The following is a 16,025-nucleotide window of genomic DNA, read 5'->3' as shown; positions in this document are numbered from 1 at the left end:
AATATATTAATGAGTAAATTATTCTATAATATTTGTATTCTAGAGTTGTTCGAATGAGGGATGTAATTTTAGATCTCTAGATAACTGGACCTGTTTAAAATAGTATTTACATTGTTTGAATACGTGTAGCTTAAGGGAAGGAACCTGTATGCAACAGCATTAGAAAATAATTCGCATTTCTTTTTCTTGCTGTCCTATGTATCTTTGCAGTCACATTCTCAGCTCACTGACAAACATCACTTATCTAACAGTAATGTCTTTGCCATACGTAAAAAAATAAAAGAGGAAACCAATTTAAAAGGTCACAGCGATAACTAAATCTGAGACCCAGACACCTTTAAAAAGTCTGTAGGGCTTCCCTGGTGGCGCAGTGGTTGAGAGTCCACCTGCCGATGCAGGGGACACAGGTTCGTGCCCCGGTCCGGGAAGATCCCACATGCCGCAGAGTGGCTGGGCCCGTGAGCCATGGCCGCTGAGCCTGCGCGTCCGGAGCCTGTGCTCCGCAACGGGAGAGGCCACAACAGTGAGAGGCCCGCGTACCGCAAAAAAAAAAAAAAGTCTGTAAATCCAGCTGAAGATTTTCTAGGATGGTTCTAGTCTTTTGGATATATTCTGCTATTTTAACTGAGTCATTAGGGAACCACACAGCAAAATATCTGCTCCAGAAAACTGAAAGTGTATTGAATGCTAACCTGAGGGAAAGGAAAAGGAAATCTTTCTCTGCCATTCCTCTTTCCTTCCTTCTGAAATATGCCTCAAAAGAGAAAGACCCGCGTGGAAATAAAGCAGCTGACGTGCTGGCAGCGTGAGCTCCAACAGAGATTAGGAGAGGCTGTCACCGGTGCGCAGACCCACCCACCATCATCACAACGTTGTGATTCATGCTGTCTCACCACATGGCAAGAGGAGGAGCCCGTGTTCCAACACCACGATGCTTGATCACGACCACGTGTATTATCAAACCTTGGAGCGTGATTTCGGCTGTCACTGAATTAAGTAAAACATTTGGAGGATTAAAGTAAAAAAAAAAAATACAGTGAATATCACAGTGTAATAACTGGCAAAGAAGCTCATAAGCCTTCTATGTACATTTTAATGGCCAACATTAGCAATATCCGACATTTTACAGCCTTACCAGCCAATAAAGAAACTTACCCGTATCTGAAGTAAGTGCTGAACTGTCTGCAGAGGCGGTGAGCGAGTTCTCGTTGACCACATGCTTGAGGACCAGCTAATACCAACATGGGATAAGGGGCATCCAGACTAGGAAGGGTGCTGCAACAGGGCAGAGCAGACATGTATATTAATGCATTCAGTGTGTAAAGTGTCCATGTCACAATCACAATTAATCCAGTAATCCAGCATTTGCTATATGTAGACACACTATGGAAGGATGGTCCTACTTTCCAGAAGCAAGTCGACTGCAAAATAGCAAAAAAATTTACCTTAACAAGATTTTTTAAAGAAAAAATATGGTAAGAGATATTAATTCTTGGTTGATAAAGTATTCCCCCCAAGAACTTCAAAATGAAAGAAATAAGACTGCCCTCTGAGAGGTAAACTTTAACATCTGTATCTATCGAATTAGAACACAGATGTGAAACTAACACAACATTGTAAAGCAATTATACTCCAATAAAAAAAAAGAATACTCATGTGTAAAGAAAACAGTAATCACACTGAAATTTACCTGAGCAATTACTATATGCCAGGTGCTATCCTAGGCATCTTACATGCATTACCTCATTTAATTATCACAGGAAGCTAATGAAGATGTTTCTATCATTATCCCCACTTAACACATAAAGAAACTGAAGTACAGAGAGGTTAATTAACTTGCTCAAAGTAACAACTAATAAGTAAGAGCTGATACATGAATCTCGGCATGGCTTCTGGTCTAAAAGACCAAAGGACTAATTTATATAAGATCTCTTGCAACATGCAGAGCTGAAGTGTTTGGGTTCCACTCAAGACACAAATTCTAGAAATATGGAATAAAATATAATATTTTGAAAAAAATCATGGTTGAGGTATAGATTCTGTGAAGAATGGGGGCAATGCAGCATAATTTTTCAATCTCTCTGAATACTCACAGGAAAACAGGAAAACTTGAGAACAAAAGCCCATGGAAAACGTGGATAACAAACCAGATGAAAAGCCACAAACCCGCAAGACTTTTATGGCACTGGAAGCTGGGCAAGAGGAAGAAGGAGGAAGCAATGGGCAGCGTCAGAGCACAAGGGAACCCCAAAACAATGGGTATCCAGCAGAAAGCAGGCAGGCTGAAACTGCAATGTCCAAAAGCCTACACGTGAATGCTCATAAAAGCTGTATTTGTACCAGCCAAAAACTGGAATCAGCCCAGATGTCCTTCGATGGTTGGTTAAACCAATTGCGGTGCATTCATACCAAGGAATACTACTCAGCAATACAAAGGAATGAACCATTGATATATTCGACAGAGGCTAAGTTAAAAAAAAAAAAAAAAGTCAACCCCAAAAGGTTATACATATGATTCCATTTATATAGCCTTCTTGAAATGACAGTATTACAGAGAAGGGGGACAGATTACTGGTTGCCAAACGTTAGGGAAGGTGAGCAGGAGGGAGGTGGCTGTAGCTATAAAAGGGAGGCAAAGGGTTCCATGTGACAAAACTCCTGTATCTTGACTGGAGTCATGCTCATATGAATCTACACATGTGATAAAATCGCATAGAACTAAATGTACACAGGAGTACATGCAAAACTGGTGAAACTTGGGCTTCCCTGGTGGCGCAGTGGTTGAGAGTCCGCCTGCCGATGCAGGGGACACGGGTTCGTGTCCCGGTCCGGGAAGATCCCACGTGCTGCGGAGTGGCTGGGCCCGTGAGCCATGGCCGCTGAGCCTGCGCGTCCGGAGCCTGTGCTCCGCAACGGGAGAGGCCACAACAGTGAGAGGCTCGCGTACCGAAAAAAAGAAAAAAAAAAAACTGATGAAACTTGATAAGGTTGGTGGCTTGTATCAATGTCAGCTTTCTGGTTTTGATATTCTACGTTAGCTAAGCAAGATATTACCACTGGAGGAAACTGGGTGAAAGATATCTAGAATTTCTCTGTATTATTTCTTACAACTGCATGCGAATCTAAAATTACCTCGAAATAATTTTTTTAAGTAATTAAAGGAAAAAATTTCGAGAGAAAGTGACAAATATTGAGGATAGGCAAAGGAGACCTTCCTGAAGAAGAAAACCAAAGCTAAGGAACAAATATTAAAGACTGTCATTCAAGAAAACCTTTCTGAAATTAAAAAAAAATAATAACACTATACAACATACCTGAGAATATTAGCCTAGAACAACTGGGCTATAAATGTTGTAACAATAATACCAAGACATAGTCTAGTAAAATTACTGGACTTAAAAAAAGCTGGGGGGATTATTCATCTAGAAAAAGAGAACACATGATTTATAAGGGGAAGAAAATTAAATTGTCACCAGTTTTTTGACAGCAATATTTTGCACTAAAAGAAAATGGAGAAACCCTTATAATACTCTCAAGGGAAAAAGTGTGAGCCATGGACTTTACATATAGCAAAAATGACTTCCAAGTGTAAAGGGCAGAGAATATTATCAACATGCAAGATTTCAAGAGATACTGATTCCACAGCTCTTCCTAAGGAATCTGCTAGAGAACAAGCTTCATACAACCAAAATGACTCAAGAGGAGGCATCAGTTGTAAGGGCTGGCAGTGAGCAATAAATATGCCGTTACCCAGAAAACTAAGACTAAATGACAGCAAAGGAGAAAGTATAGTGTGTGATGGATATATGTTCTGACAATATAAATACAGTACACTATTTCTGAAATGGAGTGATTGATGCTTATATAAAATATATACAGTAGGCAAATTCATAGAGACAGAAAGTACACTGGAAGTGACCAGGGACTGGGAGTAGCAGGAAATGGGGAGTTACTGCCTAATGTTTACAGAGCTTCTGTTCGGGCTGATGAAAAAGTTTTGGAAACAGATGGTGGTGATGGTTGCACAACATTGTGAATATAATTAATGCCATTGAACTGTACACTTTAAAGTGGTTAAATTGGCAAATTTTATGTGTTTTATATATATATATTTTTTACCACAATAAAAAACAATGGGGGAATGGTTAATGGGAGGAACATAGGCAAAATATGTTTTTCATGTTTTCAGTAATTATTACTTCTGGTATTCTGATACTGTTGTGGTGTAATATGGGACTTTAAAAAAGAGCAATTACGGGATATTCTAATTCCATCTTCCTCTGTGTCTTTGGTGAGGGAGAAAAGGAGATACAGATGTAACAGAGATGAGATTAAGTGAAAGCTCAACTATAGTCTTGAAATTGAATTGTACCAATATGAATTCAGGAGGTGTTTTACCATCTGTCTATAGATGGATCTATCTAGATACAGATTAGATAGATATAAAAGACTGAAGAGATGTAATAGGTAGGTACAAATAGGCAAGATGGGTGGATGGATAGATAGAAAGAATAGATGGATCAATGAATGGAGGGAAGGAAGGAAAGAAGGAGGGGAGGGGAGGGAAGGGAGGGAGGGAGGGAGGGAGGGAAAGGAGGGAAAGGAGGGGAGGGAGGGAGGGAAAGGAGGGAAAGGAGGGGAGGGAGGGAAGGGAGGGGAGGGAGGGAGGGAGGGAGGGAGGGAGGGAAGGAAATATATTCCTAGCTCTGTCCACTAAAAGACCTGGAAACAATGATCAACCCAGTGCCATGTTTGTCTCTAGCACCCACATTATGATTGGGAAATACCATTTCTCACTGAAACAAACCAGGGCTTCTTGGAGAAATGGCCGATTCCAGAGTTTGGACAGGGCTTGTACAAGATCAGCCCGGAGAACCTTGTCATAGGTGAGAGCAAGAAAGCTATCACTGACTACCAGGCCAGAGTCAAGGTTCTGCCGTGTCATTTCAATATTGGATCCTCACCCCAATCCCGCCAGAAGAGGGGACAGTGATTCCCCAATATCACAGCCTAAAAGTCCCAAGACCAAGAGTTAGGGTTCCTCTCCTGGAGCCTGACTCCTGGGGCTGCCAGGGAGCTGCGTCCTGACCCAGAGTGAGCAGGGCATGGCACCCCTGCTCCTGCCTCCATGAGCTTTTCAGAGTGAGCCCTGCTCTATCCCGGAGCATCTGGGGTTGCTTGGCCATTTGCTCTTCTCTGCCTGACAGCCAGAAATGATCCAGAAATACGTGTTTATCAGACATTGCTGTAAATTTCTTTGATACATATTTTTATATAAATGTACCCTAAAGCATGAAACAACTAGCAATCTCATAAACTAGAAAAGAAATACAATGAGGACATAAATGCCCTTCTTTTAAATCAAATGTGCTTTTCCAGATGTATGCAAATAAATGATAAATCATTTCACCTAGAGAGCTACCATAAATATATAAAACTGTCAACATCTACATTATTAAATTACATGTAAAAAATCATACCCTGGATGCAAAATAAAACATTTTCTCTCTGTGGGAAACCAACTGTGAAGTACAGGAGCAGACCACATGAAGAAGAGAAGCCATTTATAACCAAGAGATTTTACAAGGAATTTTAAAACGCCTTTGGGCATTGATAGAATTTCTGTATTATACTTATAGCGTAAATGGCCATCTGCTCCAACAGACTGTTTAAAAAGATATGGAGAAATCCTGGTAAATCTGTCTTCGAACTCAGAGGTGAGAGATTCTGTTCCTGTGTTCAACCAAGCTGGGTGACTTCTCCCTGCTAGGCTGCCTGGGGCTCAGGGCAATCACTGTAAAGACTGTTTCGGGTTTCCCTTAGGTGAAGAGGGCCTCCTTCTAGGGATCTCTAACGTATAACCTGCGGTCTTGGGTGCTCTTTGGCAGGGGTATCTAGCATTCATGCACAGCTAAGGAGAAACTGACAATGGATAGAGATCATCACAATTCTCTGTTAATGAGTCTAAGGTCTGTGGTTCTATCCTACTGCAGAAAAGTTGGCAAACTTTTTTTCTTTTTCATTTCACCATCCCATGTCACAGGGTAGCCACCATTCAAGGGTCCAGATGAAAGAGGGAAGTTGAATCTACTCATCGCCACACTTGGGAAAATGCCAACAAGTGAGCCCCATATTCAAACCTGTGATGATAATATATGCTATATTTGAGACTACACAGCCTGTCAAATAAAGACCTGATCCCCTCCCTCAGAGAGGTGAGAAAGGAATGGGTCACAAAATAGAGGGCTAGGGAAATGATGAGGTTGTCCTGTGCTGGCTACCCTGAGTTCTACGCAAAGGGTCCCTAAGGAATACCTGTCAAAGATCCTCTGTGGCTGCATCATGCTGTTGAAAACATGGGTCATGTGATCTTGGGCTGCGACCACTTCTGGGGGAGGGTTGTATTTATTCACTGCCGCGACCTTTTCCGGAATTAGAAATGTAAAGGGAAAAGAAAAAAATTCATTTTAAAAGGAAGACAAGCCTTAGATTTTCTTTAATGAAATGTCCTAGACATGCTACCAGGAATCTGTGTTCTGTCTTCATGTCTACTCTAACTTTCCTAAAACCTAAAGAATAATAATTATTTTAAAGTATTGAGCTGGAGTCCCTTGGTCACCTATTTCTTTATACTCCCTGGTTTGAAAGGAAAAAAAGCAAAACCAAAATCAAAACCTCTAAAGTCGAAGATGACCTTTAATATAGTAAACATTTCAACTTTTAGTATGAAAAGAAATAAAAGTCGTAGTTCTAGATTCCAGGTAGTTGTTACTGCAGAATTTTTCCTCATGCCATCATGCCAAGAACTATTCCCACGGTCTCAAATTCTACTAAACCTCCCCCTCTTTTAGTGTAACTTTCTCTTTTCAAAGATATGGGCCTTTTCCCCACAATGGACAGTTCTCCGTCCCCCAGCTTTGTCATCCCACTAAATACACTATTCTTGTCTACCATACCTTTATCTAATGCTTGGTTTTAAATGTTATTCCCTTCGCACAATGTTAAAGGGAAAGAGAAATCTAATAAGTGCCTTTTTTTTTTTTTTTTTGCGGTACGCGGGCCTCTCACTGTTGTGGCCTCTCCCGTTGTGGAGCACAGGCTCCGGACGCGCAGGCTCAGCGGCCATGGCTCACGGGCCCAGCCGCTCCGCGGCATGTGGGATCCTCCCGGACCGGGGCACGAACCCGTGTCCCCTGCATTGGCAGGCGGACTCTCAACCACTACGCCACCAGGGAAGCCCTAATAAGTGCCTTTGAGTGAGAGAATGATAACAGACATCTGCATCTGTAACTATTTTTTAACCAAGATTTCAGAAAGGCATTTATGAACTGGAATATCTGCCTCTTTGCATATTTAGACCTGCTTTTTCATTCCCATCTCAAATTTGCATCCAGTGTAAGAAACCCCTCATTAGTGGAGATTTCAGCTGACACCAGTCACGACAGCATGACAAATTAGCTTCCACAGGTATGGAAGGGGCTGGCAGGTGCTAGCATTCAATGTCTGGTTACTCTCAACTTGTGTCCAGAAGAATCATTATCTTAAAGAGTAGAATAAAGGATTTAAAACTCAGAGTATTGATTTAGTTGAGTCCTTTTCGATGATGTGGTAGAATGACATTATAATTCACTTCATTACTAAGTGAACTTTAGAGTAACACAGATAGGATCACGCACCCTCCAAATATGATAGCTATCATCCAAACTAACTGTCGGCTATACTCTGCCAGCCTGTGTACACGGAGGCTGCTTCTGTTTCCCACAGCCAGTCTCCTCTCTGTACCAAGAGCAGGGCTTTCACTGCATGTGTGTTGATGCTCAGCTCTGCAGAGGGTTAAACAGATCCTAGGACAAGGAAACGCCCCCTAAATAATGAATGTACATATTGTTATGTAATCATTTATGGATTGTATTGGTCTTGCAGCAGGCAGCATGAGCTTTTGAGCCTATCAACTCATAAACACAGGAAATGATACGATTACATACCTTTTCTTCCACTTTTATCTTCTTCTGATCTAATTCTGTTAATCGAAGTAGCATAAAGATTACGAAGGAACAATAGTCAGATTTTTCCTGTTTAAAATGTCAAGAGGGTTAGTCAGTTACCTTCCTTTTCCACTAGCAGTCTACTTTCATGAGCTTAGGGCTTTCACCTACTAACGCTGTCATACACACACACACACACACACACACACACACACACACACACACACACACACACACACACACACACACACACACACACACACACACACACACACACACACACACACACACCCTGCATAGGTCTTTAGGGCTTTCACCTACTAACGCTGTCATTCACTCATTCACACACACACACACACACACACACACACACACACACACACCCTGCATAGGTCTTTAGAGCTTTCACCTACTAACGCTGTCATTCACACACACACACACACACACCCTGCATAGGTCTTTAGGGCTTTCACCTACTAACGCTGTCATTCACACACACACACACACACACACACCCTGCATAGGTCTTTAGGGCTTTCACCTACTAACGCTGTCATTCACACACACACACACACACACACACCCTGCATAGGTCTTTAGGGCTTTCACCTACTAACGCTGTCATTCACACACACACACACACACACCCTGCATAGGTCTTTAGGGCTTTCACCTACTAACGCTGTCATTCACACACACACACACACACACACACACACACACACACCCTGCATAGGTCTTTAGGGCTTTCACCTACTAACGCTGTCATTCACACACACACACACACACACACACACCCTGCATAGGTCTTTAGGGCTTTCACCTACTAACGCTGTCATTCACTCACACACACACACACACACACACCCTGCATAGGTCTTTAGGGCTTTCACCTACTAACGCTGTCATTCACACACACACACACACACACACACACACACACACACCCTGCATAGGTCTTTAGGGCTTTCACCTACTAACGCTGTCATTCACACACACACACACACACACACCCTGCATAGGTCTTTAGGGCTTTCACCTACTAACGCTGTCATTCACACACACACACACACACACACACACACACACACACCCTGCATAGGTCTTTAGGGCTTTCACCTACTAACGCTGTCATTCACACACACACACACACACACACACCCTGCATAGGTCTTTAGGGCTTTCACCTACTAACGCTGTCATTCACTCACACACACACACACACACACACACACACACCCTGCATAGGTCTTTAGGGCTTTCACCTACTAACGCTGTCATTCACACACACACACACACACACACACACACACACACACACCCTGCATAGGTCTTTAGGGCTTTCACCTACTAACGCTGTCATTCACACACACACACACACACACACACACACACACACACACACACACACACACACACACCCTGCATAGGTCTTTAGGGCTTTCACCTACTAACGCTGTCATTCACACACACACACACACACACACACACACACACACACACACACACACCCTGCATAGGTCTTTACATTTTCAGCTTACCAGTCCCCTTATATTAACAACTCAAATGCAGACTGTGCCTTGTAACTTATAAGGCTTTTCAAATGGGTGATCTTATTAATCTCCCTGTGAGATAAGCAGGACAGTTCTGATTATCTTCATTTCTAAAGAGAAAAACAACTAAGGCTCGGAGAGGTGAAGTATTTCATCTAAGGTTCTATGGCCAGTGATCCAAACCCTATCTTCTAATTCCAAAGAGTTTCATTAATTTCTCATTATTTATTACTTTGTATTGTTTTATATTAATTTGTATCATTAATTATGAATTTGTTTCACAATAATAAAATATTCATTTATAGAACAACCTCCATATTACTCCCTATCATCTTCTGTGTTAGGATTACCTGCCTTTTAGAAATATAATTACAGTTATTTTGTATTAAGAAGCTACATCTCTTTGAAGGAAAAGATATTAAGTGGGTGATGTGTTTTGAAGATGAGAATATACATGAAATGAATATACAATGGTACCTTTTGTGTACTTCAAACTGCAAATGTGGGGGAAGTTTATATATGAATGAGTTAACATGTGAAAGGGTTTGTGCTATTTATTTATGCAAACACCTAGATGCTTTTTTATGGATCTGGAACTGGGAGGGATGGCCACTTTAAACCCTTTCTTTCCCGGGGATGCTTTTAAACTGCCTGCCACTATTCTCATACCAAACATTGTTTTTATTTTTAGATCTTAATTTTCATTTTTGATTTTGATTTTTTGCCGGCCCGGACACATTTCTCAAGACACACACAAAAAGAAAGGTACTCAGAGATACATACAAATTCAAGAGTCTATGGAAAGGCGAGTGAAGGATATAGATAGAAAGGGGAATGAATGACATGTGCACAAAGAGGGAGGGACAGAGTTGAGGAGAAAGGATCTATCACTAGGGGAAAAAAAAAAGAGAATCCTGAAAAATTCTGAAAGTTTGATATCCACAGGTGAAGAACCAGTAGGAAATATATGATTTTTTTCTATAATCATTTTACAATGCCAATTTTACAACAATCCCCAGGTGAATTTCTTTAAGTGTCTAATCTTAGACTTTCCCGTTATAAAGTAGGAACCACGTTCCGTCTACACCTCAGGCATCGTGCATTCGTTCACGTAAAAGGACGTTGCTCTACAATCTCAATAGTTCCTGCCTGAAAATCTTTATTACCACCCAGATGAGTCCCAAATGACCACACAGAGTAGGCAACCAGTATTCAATTTCAGGCTGTACATACATCTATGGTGGTACATAGGTGCGACTTTGCTTACACCTTCGAATAGAGAATGAAGATAAACACACCTTATTCACATTCCTGATGTTCTATCAAAAGCACTTCATAAAGAAGAATTTCAAGAAAGTCCTCATCCCACTCCCCTGCCCCCAACATAAAGGATGTCTCACCCGAATTGGATTTCTTAGAAGATTGAGAACTCGAAGGAGACGTAGGTTTTCAATGTATTCTATTTCACCCAGCTCAGCAATCTGTTGAATCCAAAAACAAACACACACACACACAATATAATCAACAGACTACATGCACCAAGACAACAGAGAACATAATATAAGAGGAGCTACTTTGGATCCTTTAAACTCAACTTGTTTTAAAATTTTCTCTTGTGACTCTCCAGCTTTTTAATGAGAACTCCACAAAGCTACACAGAACAAGGGAATTATTGCATGTTCCTTCAGTAAATGCAAACTCACAGCCACATTTTCTTTTTTCCTCTCTGGATAGAGAACAGTGAGGTAGATGTTCCTCATCTCACCCACGTTTATCTTAAGGCAGAAATAAAACAGTGCATAGAATCAGAGAACCTGCAAAAAATGCACGCAAGGGCTACATGCTTCTCCCCATCACTATTCTGCCTAGGCTCCAGCTCCCCGATCTCCCTCCCCAGCACTGCTTCTGCTGGTTACTGTGGTTATCTGTGATGGGGGAAGCCTTCTTACTGCATGTACATGTGTAGCTCTATCATTTTTTCAGTGAGATAATTGTTTTACAAAAAGGTGAACATGGGAGATTGTATGACATATTTTTCTTTTTCTTTTTTTTTTTTTGGCGGTACGCGGGCCTCTCACTGTTGTGGCCTCTCCCATCGCAGAGCACAGGCTCTGGACGTGCAGGCTCAGCGGCCATGGCTCACGGGCCCAGCCGCTCCGCGGCATGTGGGATCTTCCCGGACCGGGGCACGAACCCGTGTCCCCTGCATCGGCAGGCAGGCTCTCAACCACTGCGCCACCAGGGAAGCCCTGTATGACATATTTCTTGATGTGAATGTTACATGACTATTCACCTTAAAATTCTTTGCTAAACTGTACGTTTATGTGTTATACACTTTTTTTGTATAGGTAACATTTCACGACGTTAAAAAGCAAGAGGGAAAAAGGTGGCTTGATAGCTCCTTACTTTGAGCAGGGATAGAGCTTAGGTAGCAGCAGGCCTGAATTCTCCACTAAACTAAAGACAAACCGTTTTCCTTAAATGTCCTGTAATTCGCATAATTATAATCGTATTTCAGATGGAGATGATGAACTTTTACAAAAAATTAATAATCACTTTTTCATTTCTATTTCTCCCCAAGTCATTTCTGCATGCATGGTAAGATCACTCCAACAGCAGAGTCACTAATAGTTCCTGAGTTATCCAACCACAAAATGCAGTTGAAATGTAAGCTATTCCCAAAGCTAAATCAGGGGAGGAACACATGTGCCATGTTCTAAGGATGCCATTTTCAAAGACATAATATGAAAGGCCAATTCCGAGTTACAATCTACAACCTGCACACATTAATCTGGTTACAGCCATGTTATGTTTTTTCCATAAGACGACTAGACTCTCCATTAAACTGCCATTTGGATCATCTACAAGAGAAAAGGATCAATTTTTAAATATTGTGCTGTTTGGTAAGGTGGAAGAGTCACTTTGGTTCACAGTGCTCAATCAATCAATAGGTTGATTCCCCTCTAGCCTACAGCTCTTGTGTTTGGACCTAACACAAATATTAGGAGGCGATGTTTCCTCGCAGCCAACACGTCTCACCAACGCATCCTGGCCACGTGCACTTGCAGACATCGCTGGTGGGAGTGGATGTGTTACACATGCATAAGCTATAAACAAACCAGCTATCCCACTTCAGGAGGTTAATATTGAAAAGATCATCAGACAGACAAAAATTAGATACGTGAGCATTCGGTCTAATGTTTTTGGTAAAAGTTTAAAATTTTCTCAATTCTGAAAAATGCCATCATTATGTGATTAAATGAGTCATGGCACAGTCCCACAATAAGAACATGAGGCAACCATTTTAGAAGATGGTAACATCGATGGTGCTTAACATGGAAAGATCTTGTAAATGCTGTGAACACTATGAATAGAATAATCACAGACTATGTAAAATATTATCACTAAGATGTCCGTTGGGATGAGCCAGTCTTTTGAGAGTCAAATGAGAGGAATCCAGCTCCCCTCCCAGTCCTTTCAAAGGTAGGATGAAGTGGGTAAGGGCAGAGGGGAACACACGTGGAGGCACCTGGCTACCAGTGCCCATCTCTGCTGAACTGGTGAAGTGCACCAGGCACGGACCATCCTGCGTGCGCCACCCACCCCGTCCTGCAGACCTCACCCGGCAGCAGACCCACCCTCACGTCTTCTCTCTTCAAATGCCGAGACCCAAGGTTGTGTATGTCACAGGCGATCACAAAAGATGTACAGACACAACACCCCCAAACCACCTAAAGTGAAACACTGCCAGAAAGATTATATTTTGAAAGGAACTTCAGCCATCTGATGCCGAGAATGTCATACCAGCAGCGCTGATCCCCAGATTCCAGTCTACCCTTCTTCCCTGACCTCCTCTGCCCCCGTTGGCTACTCCCCACCAAGCAGAAGCCTCTCAACTTCCACTATGTTGGGAGAAGTTGGCTCCCCCTTCTTTGACATTTCCTTTTAAGCCATGCTCTCCAAGCCTAACCATCCAGACCTAAAGAGGCCTGTTAAGTTTTTTTTTTAAATACATGCTAGAGGGCTTCCCTGGTGGCGCAGTGGTTGAGAGTCCGCCTGCCGATGCAGGGGACGCGGCTTCGTGCCCTGGTCCGGGAAGATCCCACATGCCGCAGAGTGGCTGGGCCCGTGAGCCATGGCCGCTGAGCCTGCGCGTCGGAGCCTGTGCTCCGCAACGGGAGAGGCCACAGCAGTGAGAGGCCCGCGTACCGCAAAAACAAAACAAAACAAAACAAAACAAAAATACATGCTAGATAGATAGAGAGATGAAATAATGACACTAAGTAAGACTCAGAGAAGTGAAACAGCAGTCTCTATGTAACTCCCAGACCAATATTTTGCTTCTAGAAGAAAAGGCTGAGGTTGTGATAGAGTTAACGTTTTGGGGGATAAGTTTTAAATGATAGAAATGACTTAAAATCTAACAAGGATTGTAGAATGGAGAGTGACAAAGGCCCCCAAATCACCAGCTCATGATGAATCTGCAAAAAAACTTAAAAGAGATGTTCAAATGATCCTGTGAAGCGACGGCAATGTTTCAACAGCTTATACCAAGTAAATAATACTGATAAAAGTGCTCCCAATAAGATAATATTCCTAACATCAAGTTAATCATATGAGAAGCAATAGCTATGTTATGTTTCTCTTAAATGATACATTTTCCATCCTTGATATACAGTATTCTCAGTAGTGCTAGAGAAATCTCTGAGGAAATCTTTGGATGGCTCGGCTTACAGAATATTTCACATACTGTTGGTTGTTCCCCAACCTTCCCAGCGGGGAGTGAGGGAATTGTGCCATTGTTATGGACCCAATCGTTGCCAAAGGATCCCTCCTTTGGAACGTGTGGCCACTTTTTTCTTTTTTAATGGAGTCTCTTCAACATTTGAAAATTATAAACACTGTTCTTCCCTAATGATCCCCCTTTTTTTCTTCAACTATTTCAAATGTAATTTGAAAAGTCTCCTGGAATGGAAGAGAACACCATACTATTCATGAGGTCTTTCTAGACCTGTGCTACCCAATATGGGAGTTACTAGCCCTATGTGGCTACTTACCACTGGGAATATGGCTAAGATAAATTCAAATGTACTGTAAGTGCAAAATACACAATAGATGTCCAAAACATAGTATGAAACAACAGAATATCTCATCAATAATTTTTATAAACATTACATGTTGAAATGACAATATTTTGGATATATTGGGCTAAATAAAGCAAAAAATTAATTTCACCTGTTTCTTTTTACCTTTTTATTGTGGCTACTAGAAAATTTAAAATGACACATGAGGCTCACGTTACATTTAAGCCAGAAAGCACTCTTCTAGATCATGACAACACCACACACTTTTCTGAAGGGAGGGCCATTAGCATTTCATTTAATGTATTAGCCTGCAGGGTTAAGAACACTGACTCTGGAGGCAAATCATTCTGTTTGAACCCTGGCTCTGCTATTCGCTGGATATGGTATAACTTTGGACAAGTTACTTAACGTCTCTTTACTCCAGTTTCTTCATCTGTAGAATAGCAATAATAATAGGGTTATAATGAGTATTAAATGAGATGATATATGCCAAGTGCTTAAAACAGTGCCTTGTGCATAAATACGCAATGCAAATCTCTGCATTATTTTATGACTGTAATTGTCATTATTATTACCATTACTCCTTTTCCTAAATCCTGAGATGCACTGAGTTGAAATGTAATGAGTGCATTCTGCCGTTTGAACACCACCTGTATGTATCTGCAAACCATTTTAATGGCCATTTCATGAAAAAGACACTAAAACCATATGAGACAGAGATTGTGCTGACTTCGTAAGACAGGTGGGACTGTGAACAAAAGTCACCCACTAGAATTAACCTTAGGAGTTAACAAACAATTTAATATCCAAGTCAAGTGAAAATGAGGAGGAACAGTTTTTGCCTGTGATTAAAAATCCACTTCTTCCCAGACCTAAAGATTGCCTCCTTTTCTTGATTTTTAGAAATCTAACAGCTAATGGAAGCTCATTGGAGAAAGAGTCATCAGACCCAGCTGTTAAGCACCAACACAGCCGAACAGAGAAATATCTCCACAGGAACGCATCTCACTCCAGCTAGGATCTATGTCTCTTTCAGGGTTAGCCAGAATTTTCATTTTCAAGAAGAAATAACCATTCGTCTTCCTTATGAAATCTTTCCCCAAAATATGAAAAAGTACTCGAGATGAATAAAATCACAATGTAGATCTGTTTGCATAAGAGGTGAGTTATAGGTACCAACTTAATACACCATGATTAGGAGCACGAATGCTTTATTAAAAATAAATGTAATTAAGAGTGAAAGCCAATTGATATAATTGGTGAAGCAATGTGTACATTTAGCCAGATAGGGTAATTTGAGTAAGTCCAATCCCCAACTCATTCGGGCTGGGAACGTACCCTATTGTTACAAATAGGATATAAGAATTCACTTCCTGTGCCTCTCCTCATTAAATGGGGCACAG

The 16,025-nt window shown here is 41.4% G+C and overlaps 1 protein-coding gene across 3 annotated transcripts in view; it reads right to left on the bottom strand.

Annotated features, from left to right (window-relative positions):
• LRGUK (leucine rich repeats and guanylate kinase domain containing) overlaps positions 1-16,025 on the bottom strand; it is a 119,741-nt gene that overhangs the window by 60,370 nt on the left and 43,346 nt on the right. For all 3 annotated transcript variants that reach the window (XM_081244857.1, XM_081244858.1, XM_081244859.1), the window contains 4 exons: positions 10,939-11,019; positions 7,986-8,072; positions 6,316-6,422; positions 1,156-1,275 (listed from right to left, as the gene is read on the bottom strand). In XM_081244857.1, the coding sequence (XP_081100983.1) occupies positions 1,156-1,275; positions 6,316-6,422; positions 7,986-8,072; positions 10,939-11,019 (395 nt within the window). The remainder of the gene's footprint in view (positions 1-1,155; positions 1,276-6,315; positions 6,423-7,985; positions 8,073-10,938; positions 11,020-16,025) is intronic.

Source organism: Mesoplodon bidens (genome assembly GCF_964165515.1).
Source record: "Mesoplodon bidens genome assembly, chromosome: 9".
Classification (NCBI taxonomy): domain Eukaryota; kingdom Metazoa; phylum Chordata; class Mammalia; order Artiodactyla; family Ziphiidae; genus Mesoplodon; species Mesoplodon bidens.
The sequence above is the reverse complement of the archived record's forward strand: the minus strand, read 5'-3'. Positions and strand labels throughout refer to the sequence as shown.